The sequence below is a fragment of the Anopheles funestus genome, chromosome 2RL, assembly GCF_943734845.2.
Source record: "Anopheles funestus chromosome 2RL, idAnoFuneDA-416_04, whole genome shotgun sequence".
Taxonomy (NCBI): domain Eukaryota; kingdom Metazoa; phylum Arthropoda; class Insecta; order Diptera; family Culicidae; genus Anopheles; species Anopheles funestus.
The window spans coordinates 70,982,317-71,005,385 of NC_064598.1; the positions used below are offsets into that span (position 1 = coordinate 70,982,317).

Genomic DNA, 23,069 nt, shown 5'->3' on the forward strand with positions numbered 1-23,069 from the left:
GAAGGTTATTTTCGCCTTCAAGCTAGCTAGAACCAAGCTGCCCAGGTTGTCTGCTCTACTTTATTTCGTTCCTTATTCGATTTTGTGCAAACAGTAACCAGAAGGGTGATAATTGTGTACGAGAAGGTGATAACCGTACCGAACGTTACTGCTTGCCGAAGGGTAGAGGGATCGTAGATCGTGATTGTATGATTGTAAAGCTATAGCAAACATAAAAACAAATAAAAAACGTCATGTCTAGTTTAAAAATAGCTTAAGAAATATTTAAAATAAACGAAATTAGCAACAAGAACCAGAACACGAGAAAATACATAAAGGAGTAAATAAAAAAAATACGAAAAACTTATTTCTACATACTGCATGAAAAAAGGTCAACAATATTATAAAACAAAAAGCAGCTAGAGAAAAATAAAAAAAAATCGTTTAAAGTACCGAACTTAGTAGAACAAATTAACAACAATTCAAAAGTGTAGCCTGAAAAAATAACACAAATGTTAGTAAAAAGAACATTGGAAAAGAACTTAAATCGAAATCGAAATTAAATTAGAAAAGAAATTACGAAACAAACGTAATTACCAACACGAACCAGAACATGAGGAAATAGATAAATGAATCTATTTATTCAACAATAAACACAAACACACTAAAAACACAAACAAAATGAAAAATTTACTTCTACATACAGCATGAAAAATGGTCAACAATATTGTAAAACAATAGCAACAAGAGAAAAATTTAAAAAGAAGTTTCAAAATAACGAACTCAATAGAGGAAATTACAACAATTTATAAATGTAGAAAAAATAACACACGGTAGTAAAAAAACATTGGAAAACAAAATTAAATTCAGCTATCTAAAGCTTTTGAATCTTACACTCTGGTAGAATATATAAAAATGTAAGTTGCGAAATAATTTTCTTAATTTTGTACGTCTGTTGTCACAACGCTGTCAGCGAACCCCCTGAGGTCAATGCAAACAAACTTGTCTAATCTCGTATAGAACTAATCGATCTTCGCTGATAGTGAGAGCTTTTTGTAGGCGACACTTGGTTGTCCGTTGCTGTTTGGTTGCTATTTCTGTGGCAAAGGTAATTAAAGGCTTTCGATGCACGTGTTGGAAACATATGTTTTACCTCTAGAAAACCCAAGCCTGATGCATCGTAGATAAGAAGTACGGAATTGTCGAGTGTGTGTATGAGTAGATAATGTTCACTGATCTACAATTCATATTTGTGTTGCTGTTCTGCTATTGATTTTGCTAGCTGTATGAAGAATTCAAATCAGGTTGCAAGGTGGTTTCAATACGATCCTTGGCGTGACAAAAATGAATTCCTTTTAAGGTGAACCGAGCAGTTAGTAAACAAAATTGTATAGAAGGCATTTCCGTTCGCCACGAGCCGTTCCTTTCACGAGGAAATTGCACTACATGCAACTGCGCGGATTGCACTTTGGAATGGAGCGACAACTCGCGCGGCACGCTCGGATGTGGATTCAGCATCCAGCGGGTGGGGACGGGCCAGCTGATTAAATAAACATTACTCCGTCCGGCATATTGGTACGCAGCGGGTGCATCTGACTGAGGGTGTGTTTGCGTTGGTTTGATGAGTTCAATAGATGGACTTTGGTTATGTTGCATGCGAGTACTGCCACCAGTTAACTGCTGTGATCGCGTTACATACCGCTTTTGACGATATTAGTAGGAGCTGTTTGTTGGCTTCCCTTTAAATGATTTTGTTTAACATAAGAATGGAATGAGAACAACTTACGCAGCAAGCTTTGTGCAAGTAATTTTACAATATTTTTGTGAGTTTGAAACGTTCTTTGACTTAATCGTCTAAACATATTTGTGTTTATAGATGTCTGTGATGAAAATTAAACCAATGCGGTTTATAATGTCACGATAAAGTGTACGGAAAGTTGCTACATGCAGTTAAAACTTTTGATTAAAAAATACAATTTGTTTTAAAAAATGGTAACACAATTAACAAATGCTATAATTGGAATACACAAAAGCAATTTCAATTTTCAGCTATTGTTTATAAACAAAAATTAAAAGAATAGTAAAGTGGCTTGGCCGTTCTGAATGAATAAAACATCTCAATAAATCAATAAAGCAAATAATCAAATTTTCATCTACGACTAACAAACATTAATATGTTCATTAATATTTATGATCAAAGGAACTGTAGGTTGAATGTATTATTCTAAAGTATTTTCAACAAATTATGTACATACTTTAAATAATTTTTGTATATTCGTTCATGTGCATCGATTAACATAGAATTTAAAAATTAAGTTGATACTTCACTTGTCTTTCTAACCCATTCTAAATTGCCTTTTCTGAAGAATTTCTCGTAATGCCCTGCCTGATCATACCCATCTTTTAATAGTGTATTACGCAAATAATTAAAAAATATATTTTTTGTATTTGCTGTTCTTACTCTCTTCCAATTGCGATGCTCTAATGATTTTTTATTAGTTTATTTTCTCAAAATTTGTACTTCTTTATTAGTTTTGTTTTAATATGTTAAAGTAAACCAACGTTTTATTGTGTTTCGTATCGATTTTATCCATTTATTTATTATCTCAAATTCATTTAGTCAATAATTGGTTTTGGAAACTATTAAAGAAATAAAAAAAAAACAAGGACATCACACACTCACTGCCCCGGGACTGTCCCGTATCATAAATTATACAATGTACAAACCTAACCTTATGCACGTACCAAGGATCATACACCACGGATTCTGATGGAAAACCCCACACCAAATCGGTATTGGACGGGGGTTGGGCAAGGTATACAATTGACCCGCATTACTAGCCAATCGTTCTGTGCTGGTTTTGCTATCCCGGATGGGGAAGTGTAAAACTTTTTTTTAACCGTTACGTAACGTAATCATATCACTGTGGCGCCTCAACTTCGCCCAAAAGAGCACCCGAAAACAGGCTCTCGTTAGCAAGGAAGCACACGTTTGTATGAAAGCACCATTTTGGTTTCTGGCTGCTGTGGAACGTGTTTGATTGCGGTGCAAGTATGCATTTGTTTTCTACCTAGTTAACACACGGATCCTATGCTAACAAACAGTGCCAGGACTGCAAATAAAAGCCATTTCTCTGTGTAGACCTATTGTAGACTGTTCACTCCTATAAATGTGTTCGTCATTTTGTGTGCTTAGGGGAAATGTAAGTGTTCGCTATGAATTGTTTTTTTCCATCAAAACTGGCACATGATTGTTATCTTTCTGCTGCTCGTGATAAACTATCCTTAAAGAATTGTTCCTGTATTTCTTACATCACTATCAAATAGTTTCATGTTTCAATGCACTGAAACTTGTTGAAATTTCGCCTGATGGATGTGTGGGTGTGTGTTTGTGTATGGGTATTGCTACTACAAGGAAGGGTCTAGCTAGTGGTTCCGAATTTGGACATCTTTAGTACGCTGTCAAACGTTACCTACAGCATAAAATGAGGTTCTTTGACTGCCGTTTAACACCACTGCGTATGGTTTAGTTAGGATAGCGATAGAAGATGGGATTGTACGGTCTCTTGGAGAAACGCTCCGGCTGAACATCGGCCCGCAGTATCACCACACCGGATGGGTTCACCTTAACCTTAATCTTCGTCTGTGGGCTCAGCACTCCGTAGTCGACTTCCTCGTACAGGTCCTAAAACGATGAGCGCAACGTCATTATAATGCACCGAAGTGATTTGGTTTGATAAGCGATTTGTCTTACCTCAACCCTGTAGCCCGTGGGGGATATAAGACCCAGCTCACGAAGAGTCACGGCCACGTCCGACGGTGTACCGTCTGTTCGTCGGTTAACAAAAGCGATCGCATACGAGTAGTACGTCTGGTAGATGGGAGTGATCGGTCGCGACCAGATCTCGATGCCCTTGTGCTGTTGCAGAGGTGTGTCGGTAATAAATAGTGTACCGTTAAACGTAATGGATTTGTCATGTTTCGAAGCAATAGATTTTCTTACCTTATAAATTCTTCGCCCCTGAATGCCGAGTGGATCTTGATCTACCGCAATGATTTTGCGGTTCTGTAGAATCGCCTTAAACTCTGGTCGGATCGTACGCAGATCAACCGACATCATCAGCGGTGCAGCCATTATAGCCCAGAGGGCCATCTGCGTTTTGGATTGTTCGTAGCTAAGCCCAAAGTTTCCGATAATCAACTGCAGTGAAAGGAAATAATTAGTATGCTCTATATGTAAGCATTTATGAGTCACATTACCATGTCCGGATCGTTCCAATGGCCGGGACCAGCATTCGGTATGATCGCATCCTGATTGTTGCCATAATAATCGATGATGCTCTCCAGCGATGCCCAGGAATCTTGGATGTCGTCGTAGTTGCGCCACAGATTACAATGCTGAATAATTGACGAGTAGTTCGGCTGTGACGGGTGGACATATAAAATACATGATTAGACATTAGCTTCAAATAGGAACTACAACAACTTCAATCTTTAACCCACATTCATGCCTGCATAAATCTGATAAACTGGCCAGCTGCACGAGTAGATCATCGGACGTCCGGTGGCATTCAGATTACGGCCAAACTCCGGATAGCCATGATCCATGTCAATCGGTAGAGAATAACAACCGTCCAGTTTAACGTAATCCACGTCCCACGAAGCAAACTGGGCCGCATCGTTGGCGGAGAATCCCAGAATTCCTGGATATCCGGCACACGTGTAATTTCCGTAGTCTTCGTAGATGCCGAACTTAAGACCTTTAGCGTGCACATAGTTTGCCAGTGCCTTCATACCACTCGGGAAGCGACGTCGGTCAGCGACCAGCTCACCACGCGGTCCACGCGACTTCTCCAGCCAACAATCATCGACATTGATGTACTCGTAGCCAACGGCAGCATACCCTTCGCTCACCACCAAATCGGACATCGTGCGGAAAAGGTGTTCACTGGAACGTACGTGAAACAAGACAAAATATTGTAACAAATGAAGTAAAAAATGGATAAAAAGGGTGAAATATTGGCCTAGTAAATCTCAACATTATTTAGCTATTAAAATTTATTATAAAGACTTATTTTTCTAAAATAAGACATTCTTCGATTACATGCAAATAGTCTATGTTGCGTTAGAAAATATCAGTTTTACTTTTGATCCTTCCAAGCTGTGAAGTATAAGACTAAATATTCATGAAGACTTGCAATGACTATTTCCGCCTTTTTCAAATTCTGGCGCTAACTCATACCCTTTTTGTGACATTGTAAAACTGTACATTCGAATCACGCAAAATGTAAAGCCACACGCAAATGCAATCTGGGCGAAGGGTGCACAGGAATCTTCTGATGATTTGTAGACTGCCCACGGCAGTCTTGTGCGCATTACTACGAGTGTCGGCGGTTCGTGATTTCCTGGATCCACATCAAACGATCTCCTCGAGGGCATAAGCGCTACACTGTAGGTCAACTAACCTTTTCTGTGTCCTTATACACCAGCCCATTCGGGTTTCGATTGTTTTTCCTCTATGGAATCACTGGATTCCATTCCGAGACCCGCTGAGAGAATGACAAATTCACAATGATATAGTGCTCACAGTACTGTTACGACTCAACTCACAACTTGGCTGGTGACGAAGAAACGATGACCCAGTTTTGAACTAAAATGCAGTGACCACAGTTCAGTTCACTCGATCTTCTCCGCCGTTCGTGTTATAATCTTGCAAATGACACGATCTTCGAAGAGGACATGACTTGACAATGGATGCCCGTAAGCAACATTAGCAGAAGCGCTGCGGTAGATTAAACGTACATCGACAAAGAAGCGTTTGATCGATCGACACGATAGCACTTCGCGGTATTAACCGATCGCTTAGAGGATCATCCCACTTGCCGATGATGCTTGAGTGGTGATTTGAGGCGTCTCGCCATGATCACACCGATACGGAGAAGTTAACAATCCCTTGAGAAAGAGCAATATTGTTATATTCAATTTATTTACGGCACCTTGCTTCCAATAACGTCGTTGCGGGTCGTTGTTATCGAAATGGCCTTTAGGGATTGGCTCGGGTCGCAAAACAATCGGGACGGCTGATGTTGCCATTAGCTTGTTGAATCTTTTTTTTAGTTCAACGAAACATCATCGACTTTTAAATAATCCTCATCGATGGATTATGATGAAATGATCAGTATAAAAAAGGGCAAAAAATAAGCCGTATTCGTCCTTGTTAAAGATGATTTTACATGATTTTTGTTGTTGTGTTCGTTAGACGAACACTTCCATCGCAAGAAAGGTGAATTGGAAGTGGTTTGTTGATAGGCTGGTTTTAGTTTTTCGGTTACGTTTCTGGGGCTAATTAAACATACCCTTTGGCGATGTTGTGATTTAAGGCTTCTAGTTATACCTTTTAAACACACAACAATATGTCACTGACATGATTTTAGTTCCAATTTGTCCTTAAAAACCAACAATCTGTAAATGTTGAACCATAAATTAATAAAAACGTGTTGAAAACATTATGTTTCGTGTGAATATTTTCATCCGCTACCTTTAAATGATCAGTAATGGATTTACGATGGCGCACTAATAAAGGCCAAGGACATTATTGTGTTTGTTATAAAATTTAACTACTTTATTAAAAATTTGTTTGTCATTATACACACTTAAAAAATGATGAAAATGCATATAGTTTTTCTTTATGCGTTATTTTTCCCACCTATACCTTTGTAGGTCAAGCGCTACGGAGCAAATGTTCCGTCAACATGTACTTCCTTTCTTTCCAGCTGATCTTGATCTAATTTAAATGATGTTAACTCAAGTGAACTTAGGCATCCCATTTGGGGTTTTGTGTGAAGCATTTCTCAACGATCCTCGGGCACGTTTGGGTGCTTGGCCAAGTCTAGTGTGTTGTCAACATGCTGTTGAACCGGCAGTAACTCTTCTGAAATATAAACACTTCATCGCGTGAGGAAAGTATGTTTGCACTGCTGTCGCTCTTTTTCCCTCTCTTTCACCACTGTAAAACTACTCGATCGACAATTTCATTGGATCGTGCAAAATTCCCCCTTATGCCTGATGCGATGCCTGTAAAGATTGTCATTGCTTTACCGTACGGAAAGGCGTTCGCGGGTGACCATTTTGGTGGTGATCAAAAATTGTTAAATTTAATTGACATCGAGTACTGGCACGAGCACACGACCACGAAACGCTCCGTTTCGATGGAAGCGTACATTTGGAGAAAACATCGATGGTAACACGCGGTGTAACGCACACTGGGCCGATAATTATGCTCATTATGCAAATGAGCGAACATTTCCTAAAGCCATCGCTTTGGAACATTTTGGTCACCATCGGCTGACAGCGGGTGTCCCGACGCGTCCCGGTGAATGTCCGAGGAAGCAATTATCTTCCGTGCCAGCCCACGCTGGCATTGGGTTGGCGGGTCAATCAAGCAGTTTCGGACATGCACCGAACAGCACACGTAATCTTTCATCTCGCTGTGTCCAGAACGCTCAGCACCATCAGCACACGGGAGGAAGCGACTCGTTAGATGACTTCAATTATAAAGTTTGTTGCAAAAAAGGTTACTCTCGCACCGGTTGAGAAATTGGAAAGGACCCACAGAAGGGATTTACGTCCAGAATTCGTGCTCCGGCTGGCGGATGTCGAACGCAAGTGGAAGATACAATTCCCTACATCCTACAAGTCCCCGGAGTGAGTGGCAAATCCGGTGGAAACGTGACCACGGGCGGCGGTGGTGGTGATCGATTCGTTGCTACCATCTCACGATCGGATCGATCGATCGGCGGTAGAATGCGCGTCACAAACTAAATTACCGCATAAGCAGCATTGTTTTGTGTACTCTTTATTTCTTCGTTCTCATGACATTACTGAGACGTTACGTGAAAGGGTATAATATAGGCAGAGCGTGGAAACGTATAACAATAATTAGCTATTGCTTAACAAACGTATATGCGAAGTAAATGAGTTAAAGGGATCGTAAAGATTATCGATTACGAAACATTAAATGTAATTTACAATTTTCTTTCCACAAGGAAAAAGTTATACAAATATTTCTGATTTCTTCTAGACATGTTTCTCCAATTTTTTTTTTCAAAAGTAGAATAGTTAAATTTTGATAAAGTTTTAAAACTCTCCAAAGTCCTAAAATTTCTGCTTGGCTTACTGTACAAATAAAATCGTTCTCTGTTGTTTTAATTGGCATCACAATGCTCATCAATTTCGATGCTTTTCGTTTGGATGCGATGACCCCACACGCTTTAGTTTGACAGTTGAGTGCTTTTTTATGAATGATGTTCGACTTGAACATGTGATGCGGAGACCCAAACTGGAGCAGCTATCCGTGTGTCCGGACATGCATCGTTTTGTAATGCAAACACGGCTAGATTGGCTAACGATGTTTCGGCACTGGGTCAGAATAATTGTGTACTCGCGGTGCTTTCGTAATTTTTGTGACACTCAAATCCGACGTTACAACACACGTGAGCGAAGGTTTCCACTGTGCGGTCCATATACCAGGTTTGGTTTGGTTGATCTGATTTATTGATCTGGCAAGAAGCTGCCAGTAACACGATTGGCACGAATTCTCAGTCATTTATCGTACGAGTTGCGGCGGGAAGAACGCGTTCGGCTTTGTTTGCGTGCGATTTGTAACGCAACCGGAACGTGTGCGCAAGAAGTTGTTACGTAAGGGTGGGAAAGGTCAAACGGGGAAAAGCTGTGGCACGAACGGTGGGAGTTCTCCTTCTAGTGCGAGTGAAAGATGCTGCCCCCAACAATGGACCTTAAAAGTGTACTTTTTTCGGGATTTCCATTACCCAAATCGTGCACAAAGTATTATGCTGGCAATTGCATCGCTTAAACTCACATAAATGTTTACCACGAGAGCAAGTAGCTTTTTTTTTGGAAAGGTTCAAACGAAGACATTCTCTGGAGCATTCCTTTTTTTTTGCTTTATTTCATCCCTCTTTAGCTTATGCAACAATTGATCAATAAAAATAAAATAAATTTACATTTGCCTGCAGCACTTAGTATGGTCATATTGATGATTCTTCTTTCGACATCTTTGCTACAAGCCTGCTACAAAATGCAGGAAATGGTTTAGAAGTTTTTCACACACAGTTTTGCATCCCCGTAGGCAATGCGACTTACTTGCCGACAGTGTTGCATGGTCATAAAGCAACGCAAAATATGAAGCGACGGTTTTGTCGTGACGCTACCGGAGAGGCTGATACTAAATCCGGTAGGCTTCGTTTCATACCCAGCAACAGGCTGACCTTTTTTCCCTTTTTGAAGTCAGGACGGTGAAGGGAAGACTTATCGAACGGAGAATGATGGACTGCTTTTAGTCGTTTCGTACCGAGGCAACGGCGATCATAAGCTGTATGATCGGTTGTCTATTTTTATCATAAATAATCAATCCCAGTGGATGGATAATAAACAAACCGATAGATTGAATGTTAGTCATTTACTTTGATGGATGGTTCGCTAAACAAATATCCTACCTTTGTTTATGTTTATTGTTATATTTTTTTCAATAATGTTTGTAATAGATATCTCACCATCAAAAACCCTTTTTTTAATAAATCTTTTCTTTACTTAATTAGAAATGCCGTATCGCTAAAACATGTTTTTACATGTTTTTTTTTTTCAAAATATTATTAAAATTCCAAAAAATTCCATTTTTTAACCACTTTTGTTTTAACTTTCATTTTTACTACTAAACACTCCTTGAAATTTAATACCAAAAATTGGGCGCCTGTTGTTGAAATCTTTTTCACCTTAATTTAATTTTAGTTATTTTATTAAATTAATATATTTATATTCACTTCGATCATTAGTATAGCTCGATTTTCTACTGAAAAATATTAACTATTTTTATTATAGTGACTGTGAGTAGATTGTTTAGCTTATAGATCTCTTTCTATATGAAGATTTAAATAATTAAAAATTTGCTAGGAATAATAACCAAAATCGTAACCTATTAAAAATGTGCATTTGTATTCACTAAATTTTAAGCAAAAAAAATGAACGGTAAGATTCATTTCGATGCACGCAATCTAACGCAATTTGCACGTTGGCAAAAGCACTTTCACTTTCCCCTCAAAAAATAGAAAGAAGCGGATAGTAGTGGGTCAATAGAAGCATCCATAAAGTGAAAAACGCGCCAAGTCCATGAGCTAAACTTGTGCATCATAAATCATCGGTGCAACTGACCGACTCCAGTCTCAAACTGATCGCAAATTCATGGCCACGGACGTGGAAATTGCGCAATGGTGCAAAAAAACACTTCAGTCAGTGTTAAAAAAGGCTTTCTAACAGTGCGTCGTCTTTGGACTCACCAATCAACAAAAACTGGATGAAAATAAAAGTTTTATACACGCCGTATTCGATACCAAATTTGTTCATCGTACAATTGTGGTGTAAATAATGGTGCAAACAACAGCAGTGCAACGCTTCGGTTGTAAATATTTTTTGCAGTTGATACACGAATCCGGTGGCCTTTCTTATTTATGCAGCGTGAAGCTATATTTTCCTTTTGGTGGTGAACTAATTTGAAACAAGGAATTGGGTGTGCCGAAGCTTAGTAAAGTTCCTGTGCTATGCTTTACCCACCACCCTAAGGGGATTCCGTGAAAAAACCTCGCGTGATGATCGTGCACCGATTGCCTCACAAGGTGCCTTTCCATACGATAGCACGTGCCATGAGGCATTTTTTTAAACCACCTTTAAATGAGTGCGATTTAGGTGTTTTGAGCTAGCAAAAAAAAATGAAAATGTTAAATCGTGCAAGATGAAATCAATGAATAATATTTTTTATTGTCATTATTTAGCTAACGAAAACTAGCGAATGTTGTGGGAAATTAAGTGTTTGAGTGACTTACCTGATACAATTCTCCGGATCACCCTCGCAATCCGTATTGCAGCGGAACCGTTCCCATGAAAGCCATCCCATGGGCGGTGTTCTGGCGAGTCCGTTTTCCAGACTGTAGATGCAAACCGGCAACACGGCAATGCACAGAACGGTGGCTAGCAGCATAGCGGCACGCATCGTCGCTGTCCCTCCTTTACTTTTACGCTGTGTCATTTTATGTGGTTGAATGTTTGTAGACTAGTTTCACCAGCAAAAACAAACACCCAAAAATTAATTCTGAAAGGACACAAGCATAAGAAAAAATTCAGGATTAGATAAAATATCAAATTTAAATGTGGTGAATCATGGTGGACATTTGCTATAAAATAAGAAAAAGTTTTTTTATACGAGCAAGACATACGATCTGGCGGTTCTGATATAAACAAAACAACAGGCGGATTTTGTGGGATTCTGTGCAAAAATTAATTTACCATTTTAAATGTGCCATAAAACTGGTCAAATTAAATGTTTTTTTATAGTACAATTTCGTTAGCGGATTTAAGACGAATTTGATTTAATATGTTTGAATAGATGATCAATTTATATCGATTTTTGGGTAAAATAATTACGTCCGGTTGGTATATTGCTAGAGGCAAACAATCGATCAAGGTCACTTATTTACATAATTAATTAAAAATACAGTGTCCAATGGATATTCTGATTTATAGTCTATCCAGCTACGGGTAGACTAAAGTTAAGAAAAGCCAGAAAAACCTCCAAGGTAAAGCAAATAGGAAATATTGATCTTTTTAAATTTTATAAGCCAAAAATATAAAATAAAATCTTTTAATCTGTGAAACTCAAATAAGTAGACAAAAAATGTATACTTCAAGAAAAATAAAAAAAAAGATATATTATATCCGATTCCATCAAATAACTCTGAACTCTACCTTTAATGCGGTTGTAAAATAAATCCAATTACTGAATTGAGATTGAATCAAACTTCAGTTCAATTTGCTTTAATTATATTTCATTAAACATCTACAGCATAACCGTTACACACTCGTTGCTCCACACATAACCAGGAAAGCATCTGACCACGGTTCACCGTGCATGGTAGTGGGATCATAATGAGATGTTGGGTGAAATGATAAACAATTTGCTAGTACTTGGAACCTATCGTATGGGAGGGTGAAATTTCTTCGTCCGTATCGGAGTTTGAAAGGAGTGTTCCTAGCAGGTAGTAGGTGTCGGATATTAGCGGTTTGCTGATTATGCTTCATTAGACATTACGTAATCGTGTGTGATACCAACCCCGCAAGGTATGTACGCTTGTAGCGACAAAACAAGAAGTCCACTCGTACGGTACCTCCACGAGCATTAAATGATTGAGCGTGAGAGATTCGGTAGTGTGTGAAGAAAAGTGACAGAAAGTCACTTTTAGGCGATTCCTAGACGAGATGGCTACAATTTTGCACAACCTAACGCCTGTCAGCGCACAGTATGATACCGGATACATCAAAGAGCGGCAGTTGATTAGTTGGGCACCAACGTATCGATCACCTCCGAACATACGCCCTCACCGGGTAATAACGGTGCTATAAATATTCCCGCGGGTTCAGGCAGCATTCGATCATAAATCGTTTCCAGTGCAACCCCGTGAATGTGTCATGATCGATCGACATGATTAACTTTATACTCCGGGTTACGTTCTGCACGATGATGGGTATAATTTGAATACAATGCAGAAATAAAGTAGTTCCCGGATGGCCATCGCATCGACATCAATCACCTGCCTAACACACTGGTTTCACCCACTGCGGTCGAGGCGTACCTTTGAGATTTATTTTAGCGCAAAAAGCCAGTCGTTGATCGGAAGGTTTGATGTTTAACGCTTGGGATTTTGTGTGTGTTTTTTCCTTCTTTCTATACACCATTGCCTGCCGGCTGTCACGAAAGTACACAGAACAGCTTATAATTTGATGTATGAGGGTAATTGTGTTAAATCTACCCAGTTTTACCCTGCAATCAGACAAAATGTAAGGAGTACCCGAAACACACAAAAATGACATATTAACCGGTGTTTAGAGCAAAATGAAGTCGATTTGTATATAATGGGTTTTAGAAGCTAGCTGCAAGAGGAAATATAGGGTGTAAATTTATTTTATTAATGCATCAAATATCCTTTCCCAAGAAAATCAAAAATGGATGTAAAAAAACGTTTTAGATATAAAATGAAACAAACGAGATTTTGGCATATAAATTAAACAATTGATGCCTTGCTATAATAATGATGATATAACCTCAATTGCAATAATTGTTACTTTACCTCCTCAATTTAAACATCTTTGTTAAACTCAAGCTTTACATAGATTTAACCTTGCGTTGAGTATTTTCCGTTGTCCATGAATTTACTCATCCACTAAATCATCTAAGAACCAAAGGCTCTCGTTAAGCTTCATTTGATTCAAGTCCTTGCTTTTTATCACTTTACCCATAAACTTCGTCTATCCACTCCACTCTCGTCCAAACGCCAACACTAATGACCAACATCTCTTTCTCTTCTTGTTTGCAGGCAAAAATGGCATCAATGAAGGTGAGTTACCACTAATCGCCACTAGATGAGTCACCTCGAACTCGTCGAATTAGTTGGCCCAATTCTTGACCGACCCAGCCAAGCGGTCCAATTCTTGACCGTGCCCGCGAAATCTTACGGTCCGCATTGAAAAGGTGCCTCCCTCCCCTAGCATGTGCGTTTTCGGCTCAAAATTATCTCAAGAGCAACTCCATTTTGTAAAGGTAATTTTTCTACCCTCGAGCAAAATTACCGTTCGAATCGTTTTCTACGAAATCGGATCATGCCCGTTCATGTACGTGTGTGTGAGGTTCAAGTATGATCCGCCCAAGCGCCGGATGGAAGACGGCACATCGAGTTAGCCGAAGGTCACAAACGTGCCGTGGTCAAGAGATCAGGCTGCCAACTGCCATTGAAGTGCGTTTATTTGTCGAAAGGATGGCAATGATTAGAGGGGTGACTTTGATGTGGACAGCGATACGGAATATCGATGTACCTTGAACTTTTTTTTCTGAACGGCTCACACTGCATGCTAGTGTTTGAAGTCCATCCGTGTGCTGTTGTGAGCCTTCGCACACATCCCACACCGCGCCATTCGCCGTGGGAAATTGTGAAACAGTTAGATGTGGAGCGGCTGACGGGTGGTTTTACTTTATGAGCCTCTAATAGCCTGAAATTATAACACTCTCACGCCCCAACTAAAGAAGCGAGAAAAAAAACATATACCATGGTCGCCTATGGCTAAGGCGTACCGAACATCCCGTGGTCTTCTCAGACGAGTAAATTGTCCGTACATCCAGCGTACATCGATTATTTGCTCGGCGACGCCAGTGTCTTTCGGTGTTTTGGTGGCACGCCTCGTTTTGTGGGTATGTGCAATCCAAAGCAACCGGCACTGGTAGATTGGATGGCGCTACCGGGGAGGAACGATAGCTCGATTGTGACATTTGGATCAATCGGCCAGCCGCAAGGGAGTGCAGGGAGTGAAACATTTAGGATGTAGGTATATCCACCGCCAAGTAGAAGGGCACTGACATTTGAGCCGGCTGGGAAGGGAACGCAGTCGCACATAAATCATCGTCGAGGGTTCTCTCATAAAAGGAAGTACGCATTCGGTATCGTATCCATCGGCGGCATGCAATTAAGACGTGAACGCGTGAAATCCCCGCACTTGAAGTTGAGTCCGTGGTTTAGGGGCGAGGAAAATCTAATGCAACAAAGTATGTTGCAAGCTGTAAATGGTTGCGAATGATTTGTACGGCCGGAATGAACGTTAAGATTCGATCTATTACTGTTGCATGTCCGATGTAAAACAGTGATCCATATTTGTGGTTGAATATTATGGTTTGCCGAGAGAAAGATCTGGTTTTTTAAGAATGTGTTTTACAATGTCTCATTTTCCTCTTGGCATTAAGATCGGTCTTGTCGTACCACCGGGGTATCCTTAGTTTTCCAAACTGATTCATAACATGCTCGATCATATGTTCAATGATCAATGGTCATGTGCTCAATGGGGTTCAATGGTTACATGTTTAGATTTTTCTACGTATATCAAAAGTTTATACACATATAATTATGTTATAATTTTATAACATTTTTTATTATTTCTAAATTAATCTAACTTTAACCTAATTTTAGCCTAATTTTAACCTAACTTTAACCTAACTAATCTTTCGCAAGTTATAAAGTACGTCCTGTCTCGTTGGCGTATTGAGGAAGAAGAGCGAGTCTCCACGATGCCGCTTCCGTTGAAGGCGCGCACCTGTCAACACTGCTGCTGCCACTATAACGCTGCTGGTTCGGTAACAGTTATACCAGCAGTATAACAGTAACGCTATAGTGCAGCTACATACGACTATACCACATAATTCCTCCCGGGGGAGTAAGACGGACGTCCTCGGACGTATACCTAAGTGGCTCTAGTTCTATTGATCTTATTTTTATGTCTCTTTACGTTTTTAGAATTTTCAAACGTTCTGTCTTTCACATTTTGTGCTGTAGTTATTTTTGCTCTGGCATCTAATTTTTTTCTGATGTTTGGTTTTACATAAACATCCTGACCTTCTTGAATCAATGGTGGTTCTTCTCTGCTTGTGTTTCCTTTCATTTGTTTTTGCCTTGATAGTTCTATTTTCGTTTTTACATTGGTGAATAGTTTTTGTGCTTGTTCTTGTATTACAATCGGGTTTGTGTTATTCAATTGATTGAACAATATTTCGTTTGGTGTGTAGCCTGTTGCTGAATGAACTGTTGTGTTGTACAAAGAAATCGATATGGCGATAATGTCTGCGGTATTCAAGTCTACAAACTTGTGCTTATTCGTGTTGTACATTTCGATTATCGTCGCGTGCGTTTTTTCTACTTGTCCATTGCTCTCTGAGGATGATGCGTATGTTAGTGAAACGCCTAAGTTGCTCAAGAATGTTTTCAGCTGAATGGATCTGAACGTCGTTTCGTGATCCGTTACTATTTGCATCGGGGTTCCAAAGCTACCAAAATACTTAGCTAGCGCACTTTTAACGTCTATCAAGTTTTTTGTTTCGATGGGTATCATTTGCGCAAATTTCGAAAACGCGTCTACTATCGAAAGGAAACTTTTCGAGTTGATGGAGAAAATATCCATGTGTACACGTTCCATAGGCTTTTCGGTTGTCGGTCTCGGTGATATCTTGATGTTATACGGCTTCCGTTCGTATTTGTGTACATTGCATACGGTGCACGTGTTGACTGCAGATTTGATTCGCTCATGCATCTTCGGGAAGAAAAATGATCTCTTCATTTGGCTTTCGACTTCGTTTATGCCTCGGTGAGCCCTTTCGTGTTCCTTTGCGATTAGTCGGTTTTGTTCTTCAACTGACGTAACATCTTGGACTTGTGAGTGCGTCATAATCATATAACCACAGCAGCTAAAATGATTCTTGAAAGATTGTTGAATTATTTGTATGAGACATTCCGGAGCTAATATTGCCGTTTGTTTTCCATTGTGGTACTTCCGCAGAATGCTGGTTATGGTACTTTCGTCGTATTTTCTTCTTTTTACAATAATTCTTCTAAAATTTGGGAACGGTGTTTCTATAGATTCCTGATTTTCACTGAATATTTCAAAAACTATTTGATTACGGTAATAATTTAATGGTCTTTCGCTTGACTTAATAAAAAAATCGTCTGACGTATCTGCTGAGTGTATAGTTTCGGTCATATTTACAGTTTGCAGGTTAATTTCATTAGGAAGTTCAGTTTTTCTGCTAAGAGCGTCTGCTACTACGTTCGCTTTCCCTTGTTTATACTCTACAGAATATTGATAATTTTCTAATTCGAGCCTCCAATTCAGAATTCTATTATTTTTCAAACAAGTTTTAATAAAAGTGAGCGGTTTATGATCGGTGTAGAGTTTGAATTGATTTCCAAAAAGATAAGGTTTGTATTTGCGTATTGCCCATATTATAGCGAGCGCCTCCTTTTCTATAGTAGAGTAATTACTTTCTGCCTTATTCAGTGTTCGACTGGCGAACGCGATTGGCCTTTCGATTTTATTTTGAACTTGAGAGAGTACTGCACCTACGGCAAAATTACTTGCGTCAGTAGTGAGTATGAAAGGTAATTCAAAATCCGGGTATGCAAGTATCTGATCGGATGCTATTGTTTTCTTTAATTTTTCAAATGATTCTATGTAGTCTGGGTCTTTGTAATTTATAATCTGATCCTTTTTTAAACATTTAGTTAAAGGCTTTGTTATTTTTGAATAATCTTTGATAAAGCGGCGATAATATCCGGACAATCCGAGAAATTGTCGTATTTGTTTTTCGTTTGTAGGTAGTGGCCAATTTAATATTTTCTGTACTTTGTCGGGATTTGCTTTTATGCCTTCAGGGGAAATTATATGACCGAGGAATTCGGTTTCTCTTCTCAAAAATTCGCACTTGTCTAACTGAATTTTTAGATTGAATTGTGCTAAACGTTCAAGCACTTTCGAGACATTTTCTAAGTGTGATTCTAAACTGTTTCCGACTATGACGATATCGTCCAAGTAAACGTAACAAATTCTACCAATGAGTTCCGCTAAGATGTTATTCATTGCACGTTGAAATGAGGCCGGTGCATTTTTTAGCCCAAATGGCATTCTAGTGAACTCGAAATGGCCATAGCTTGTAGAAAATGCAGTTTTTTCACGGTGATCTGGATGCATCTCTATCTGGTGGAATCCAGACTTTAAATCTAGCGTGGTGAAGTATTGAGATTTACCTAAACTATCAAGAATGTCTTCGATTTCTGGCATTGGAAATTTATCGTTAATCGTTTTTTCATTCAGCTTTCTGTAATCTATTACTACTCGTACTTTCTTTTTTCCAGATGCATCCAGTTTTTTTTGCACAACCCAAATGGGTGAGGAATAAGGACTAGTGGATGGCTGAATAATGCCAGAATCGAGCATATCGCTTATTTGAGATTCTATATCTTTTTTGTAAGTGTGCGGGTAGAGATAATTTTTAGTGTATACCGGAGAATTATCAGTAGTGTTAATTTTATGTTTGATTCCAGAAGTGGCTGTTAATTTTTCACCTGGTTTCAAAAGAACGTTTTGGTTGTCTATTATTGTTTTAAACAAGCATTTTTTTTCGAAATTTGACAGATGACTTGTTCTGATAATACCGTTCAAAATTTCTTCTGTAATATTTGAATTTGTTGGAAAAGGAATCGGTGTTATAGTTTCGAAGTTATTCACGGTTAAATTTAGAACTTTAGAAAACTTAGGAATTTGGTTTTTTGTCGAAAGAATTTTTACTGTAGTTTTTCCATTGCTGGAGTTGTAAAGACCGGGTTCTATTATTGTTGAATTTTCGAATTTTTGAAATGTGGGGACTAACCAATCTCCATTATTTAGAGTTTTAACTTCTATGCAATAAGAATAAAGTTTTGTGCTCGGATAATATTTGTCGTAACTAATGCTTTGTTTACCAAATTCAATTTGTTCAGCTTTGTAATTTATTATTGCATTCGTTTGCGCAAGGAATTGGGAACCAATAATACCATCGAAAAATGGATGAAAATTTAATTCAAAATACGTTTGAGCGGGAACATAATTTCCAATAAGGTTAGCTCTACATTTTTTGTTTATGACATGTTTCCCGTAAATATTATTAATTACTGTTTCTTCTGTGGGAATCATGTTAGTTAATATGCCAGGACGAATAATATTTTTGTTTGCTCCTGTATCAATTAGCAATCGAATTACTTGTTTTGTAATAAAATTTTCCCTTGTAAGGTAGGGTAAATAATTCAGGTTATTTTGTTGGCTTTGCTGGCCCAACAAAAATTTAGATCGATGTTCAAATCATCTTCCGATTCTGATTTGTCTTTTTCTGTCAATTCATTAGAGTGAAATTCTCTGTGATTTAAAGTTAATTTACTTTTAGTTGAATCAACTTCCATGGGTTGCGGATAAGAAGATTTTCCTTTGAATGTCGTTGTCTCGCTAAACTGTTTTTGTTGCACACTTTTACTACTTTCGGGTTTTTTCGAGTACTTTTCTTTTGGATCAAAAGTTTTTGTAAAACGAGTATTATTTGAAACTGTACTTTCGGAGCACTTGAATTTACACACGAATGCGTATGCTGCTTCCAAGTCTTCGGGACATGCAGCGTGGGCATAACCAAAGTATGGTTCTTTAAGGCCTGCTAAAAATGCCGCTAAACCATCCTCATCAATAAAAGCGCTGATGGCTTCCCAATTATTGACGTATTTTTGCTTTAGCTTCGCTTGCGTTTTAATATTCTGCACTGTCTCTTTAATGGAATTATAGTATTTGTGTATGGACATGTGTTCTGTCATTTTTGTTTGCCAAAGAATACTTTTGTAGTAAGTAAGTTCTTTACGGTCACCTAAAGCACTTGTTAATGTCTGTTTAACTTCCTCGAAGCTTTGAGGATTACCGGCTAAACAAATTATATCCCTCGCTTTGCCTTCTATTTTATTAATTACGGCAGTTACAAAAATTTTGTATTGTTGTTCTGAAACTATCCCTTTGAAAATTTCTAATGTATTTTCTACTGTACTAATCCAAGCAGAAAGTTGCTTTTTATTACCGTCGTATTTCGGAATCGCTTTAATCGGATCCGGTATTTTGAAAAAATTTTCCATGCTAAATGCAGCTTGTGCATTTTCTTGTGGTGCACTGTAACTCGTGCTTGGTCGGGTTTCGCATAAAGAATCCAACATGCGTTGGTGGTTTATTTGTTGCGTACGCATTGCGTCTAGCGTAGCGGCAATTGCACTCATTTGTGAGGTTAGTTGCATCATCTGATCTGGTTCCATTTTTGTACCTTGATCTTCTAAAACAAGCTTTTCTATGGAAGGAACACTCGTTTCAATTGGGATGTGAGAAAGTTCTGCACTTTCGTCACTCGACTCTTCTTCTGAACTGCTATTTGTGTTAGTATTCACTACACGTGAGCTAAGCGCGTGTCTTGTTCTTTTAAGAGCGTCAAAAGATTTCTTTTTTGGCATCAAATAAAAACGAAAAAAAATTCTTTGCCAAAAAAAAAATTTGCTTTACTTCCTCGTAGGCCCTATCTGGTAGTACTCCTAACGAATAACACAATAATTTGTTAGGTTGCAGTAGCGAGCTGTACCATGTGCTTTGACACTAACACTATTACACTACACTGCACCACTCTAACGCGCTTAATGCGTGCGCTTACAAAGAATAACGGGTTATTCTCTGATGATCTGTGTGACCTATCTGGTAGTATCGCAACAGATTGCGTACGATGATAAATTATAAAATCTATCGTACACACACGTGGACACAAAACACTATCGTTATTCCTAGCCTATCTGGTAGTGCTGAGGAATAACGGAATACACTTTCACTAATTAAAAAATTATGTGTACTCACGTGCTTTGGCTAAAAATCCGACGATCCGGTTCCAGGTATGCGTGCCGGGGGGCCCTCAAATCGAACAGCGGATGAAATCCTTTAGCTGCTGACGCTAAATGCGGGTACCACTTTAATATCGATAATTCTATCGACACTTTCCACTGTTTATGCACTCTGGACTGCTACAGCGCCAATTATGTTATAATTTTATAACATTTTTTATTATTTCTAAATTAATCTAACTTTAACCTAATTTTAGCCTAATTTTAACCTAACTTTAACCTAACTAATCTTTCGCAAGTTATAAAGTACGTCCTGTCTCGTTGGCGTATTGAGGAAGAAGAGCGAGTCTCCACGATGCCGCTTCCGTTGAAGGCGCGCACCTGTCAACACTGCTGCTGCCACTATAACGCTGCTGGTTCGGTAACAGTTATACCAGCAGTATAACAGTAACGCTATAGTGCAGCTACATACGACTATACCACATAATTATATATGTATTTTTCTTTGTCTTTTTATGATAATTCTCGCAAGAGTTTGAATTATTTATTTGTAATTATTTGTTCATTCTTTGTTGGTAAAGCATAACGTTTTGTTTTTTTTATAGTCTTTAGTTAATTTGTTTTTTTTCATTATTGGGACATACAGCTGGATCTCACTGGTTGCGATATAATTGACTTCCATCTACTAAGTTTTCAGATCGATAGACAGATGTTAAACTGTCAATTAGCAAGAAAAATGGTACCAAATAATTGTTTTTTATTGGAAGCGATTTTTTTTATTTTTTTTTTTTTTTGAGAAACATATTCCATTTTTTAGGTCTGATAAGGCTGCTCCATAGTCTTCTTCTTCTTTTTCTTCTTGGGTGCCATGCCATGCCGATGTTCCGTAGTCACATGTAACAAAAATGCGATCGTAAAGAATTTTATTTATTTTTTTCTTTTGGTTCAATAGTTTGGTTTTATTTATTTTTTACTTTTGGTTCACTAGTCAGCAAAGAACTAGATATTGCTTAACATAATTAAGCACACTGAAATGATTAGGTAAAAATGTTTCAAAACAATTACATGCATGCCATTCGAAATCCTTAAGTTCTCAAGTTGCTGCATTCTGTGACCTAGAAAGTTTGCGGACAATATTGTCTGTCGAAACACTTCGCTTAAAGCCGCGATAAAAATCTTGGCTGTAGGACTATAAATAGTACACAATTAACAATGCGTACGATCGCATTGACCCGGTGTACGATTGAAGCAGATCAAGTAGAGCAGTAGGTGTGGCTGCACGTCATGTTTGAATTTTTAAGAATTACGAGACCACATGATTTGCCTTTGAAAGATTGCGATATATTGCCGCAAATGTTCACACATGGCTGTGAGCATACAGGAAGGAATTACAATCACAAACCACAGCTAGTCTGTGCGCGCACATAACTTCCCTTACCGCAATCCTCTAAACAATCTTTACGGCGAGCTTTATGTTTTCTCTTGTTCTTCGGCACCCTCGCGGAGTGAGGCACAAAATAAACCCATTGTTGTTACTGCCAAGCCGCACTCTACCGTTTCGCTGCCTCGGCATCATTCACCTCAGGCCTGATGGTGGTGAAAGAATCGGTAGTAATGCACCACACGGTTGAGTAAGCAAAGGAGAAGTGCACCAATTTGCAACGGTCTGTTAGGCCCTGCGGGAAGGAAGCTCGGGTGAAGATGCACAGGAAGTTGCACATTACACGAAGTCGCCATGTAAACTGTCGAGCACAGAAGGGTTGAATGGATAAAGCGTGAGCCGATTTGAATATGACTCCATTTGCAAATAATTTGACTACTTTTGGCTATTTTGGACAGGAAAAGAAAGAGGTAAGCAGCAATCAAAGAATAGAAATTATGGGGTTTTTAAAGTCCACAAAGCGAGCGACATTATGATGATGAATTTCGATTACCGAACTTTGGCCACGGATGTCTCGCGTATGCTGTGACGGAAGGAACGTCCGGAAAGGTTACTCGAATGATTTCCCCTTCCGCTGGTTAACTGCAAAACTGAAGTGAAACGATGTTACATTTGACTGTAAACGCCAAACGCCCAATTGCCGTCATCAAACGGCGCGAAGGCACGTGGAGCAAATGGTCAAAATGTGGGCAATATTTTAACACGATTACGGCAACACCGCAGAATGGCGGTGCAAAGTAATGGCTGACAGTAATTATCCTAATAAATAGCTTACTTGGTTAGCGCTTCGGAGGGTTCGTAGCTTACGACGCACGAGTCGGGCGGGTGCAAAACATATAATTAGTATTGTTCCCACTCAAAAGGGGCGAGCATTAGCGAACGAGAAGAAATGTTAAAACTGGAGCAATGCGTATGGTTTTGTTTGGATTCTTGCCCAGCATGTATCGTTGTGAGACTTTTGCCAGATTTTATTTTACCATAAAAATGTGACACGAAGATGGCATTTACTACATTTTATAGCACTGTACAAAAATGATACTCCATTAGAAGATGAAGTTGTACAAATGCATTCGAATTGATTTTCTTAACAGTGAGTGTTACTTCGTGCAAGCATTTGTTGGATTGATCGCTTTTTTTTCTCACCACAGGAACAATAGAAAGTGTGTTTGCGCGCGCACGCTTTCAGACGAATCGGATCCGAATCCACTCACCTCAGGTTTTGCCATACCCGACGACCACGCGAAGATCGCTTCCAGTTCACACGAACTATTGCGCAATGCGTATGCGAGCACATTCCGCACCACATTTCATCTCGCTTTTTAAGCTTTCGC

The 23,069-nt window shown here is 38.9% G+C and overlaps 2 protein-coding genes across 5 annotated transcripts in view; one reads left to right on the top strand and one right to left on the bottom strand.

Moving 5' to 3' along the window:
* LOC125762437 (6-phosphofructo-2-kinase/fructose-2,6-bisphosphatase-like) overlaps window positions 1–23,069 on the top strand; it is a 71,388-nt gene that overhangs the window by 5,587 nt on the left and 42,732 nt on the right. For 2 of the 3 annotated variants that reach the window (XM_049424530.1, XM_049424531.1), the window contains one exon: window positions 13,419–13,439. The exons of the other annotated variant lie outside the window; for it this stretch is intronic. In XM_049424530.1, the coding sequence (XP_049280487.1) occupies window positions 13,419–13,439 (21 nt within the window). The remainder of the gene's footprint in view (window positions 1–13,418; window positions 13,440–23,069) is intronic. 3 annotated transcript variants of the gene reach the window in all.
* The window catches only part of LOC125762438 (alpha-N-acetylgalactosaminidase), a 57,234-nt gene continuing 36,707 nt past the window's right edge, over window positions 2,543–23,069 (bottom strand). For both annotated transcript variants that reach the window (XM_049424537.1, XM_049424536.1), the window contains exons 2-7: window positions 10,875–11,140; window positions 4,483–4,927; window positions 4,240–4,401; window positions 3,983–4,180; window positions 3,734–3,898; window positions 2,543–3,664 (exon numbers count right to left, since the gene is read on the bottom strand). In XM_049424537.1, coding sequence (XP_049280494.1) covers window positions 3,506–3,664; window positions 3,734–3,898; window positions 3,983–4,180; window positions 4,240–4,401; window positions 4,483–4,927; window positions 10,875–11,077 — 1,332 coding nt within the window. In that variant the 5' untranslated portion in view covers window positions 11,078–11,140 and the 3' untranslated portion in view covers window positions 2,543–3,505. The remainder of the gene's footprint in view (window positions 3,665–3,733; window positions 3,899–3,982; window positions 4,181–4,239; window positions 4,402–4,482; window positions 4,928–10,874; window positions 11,141–23,069) is intronic.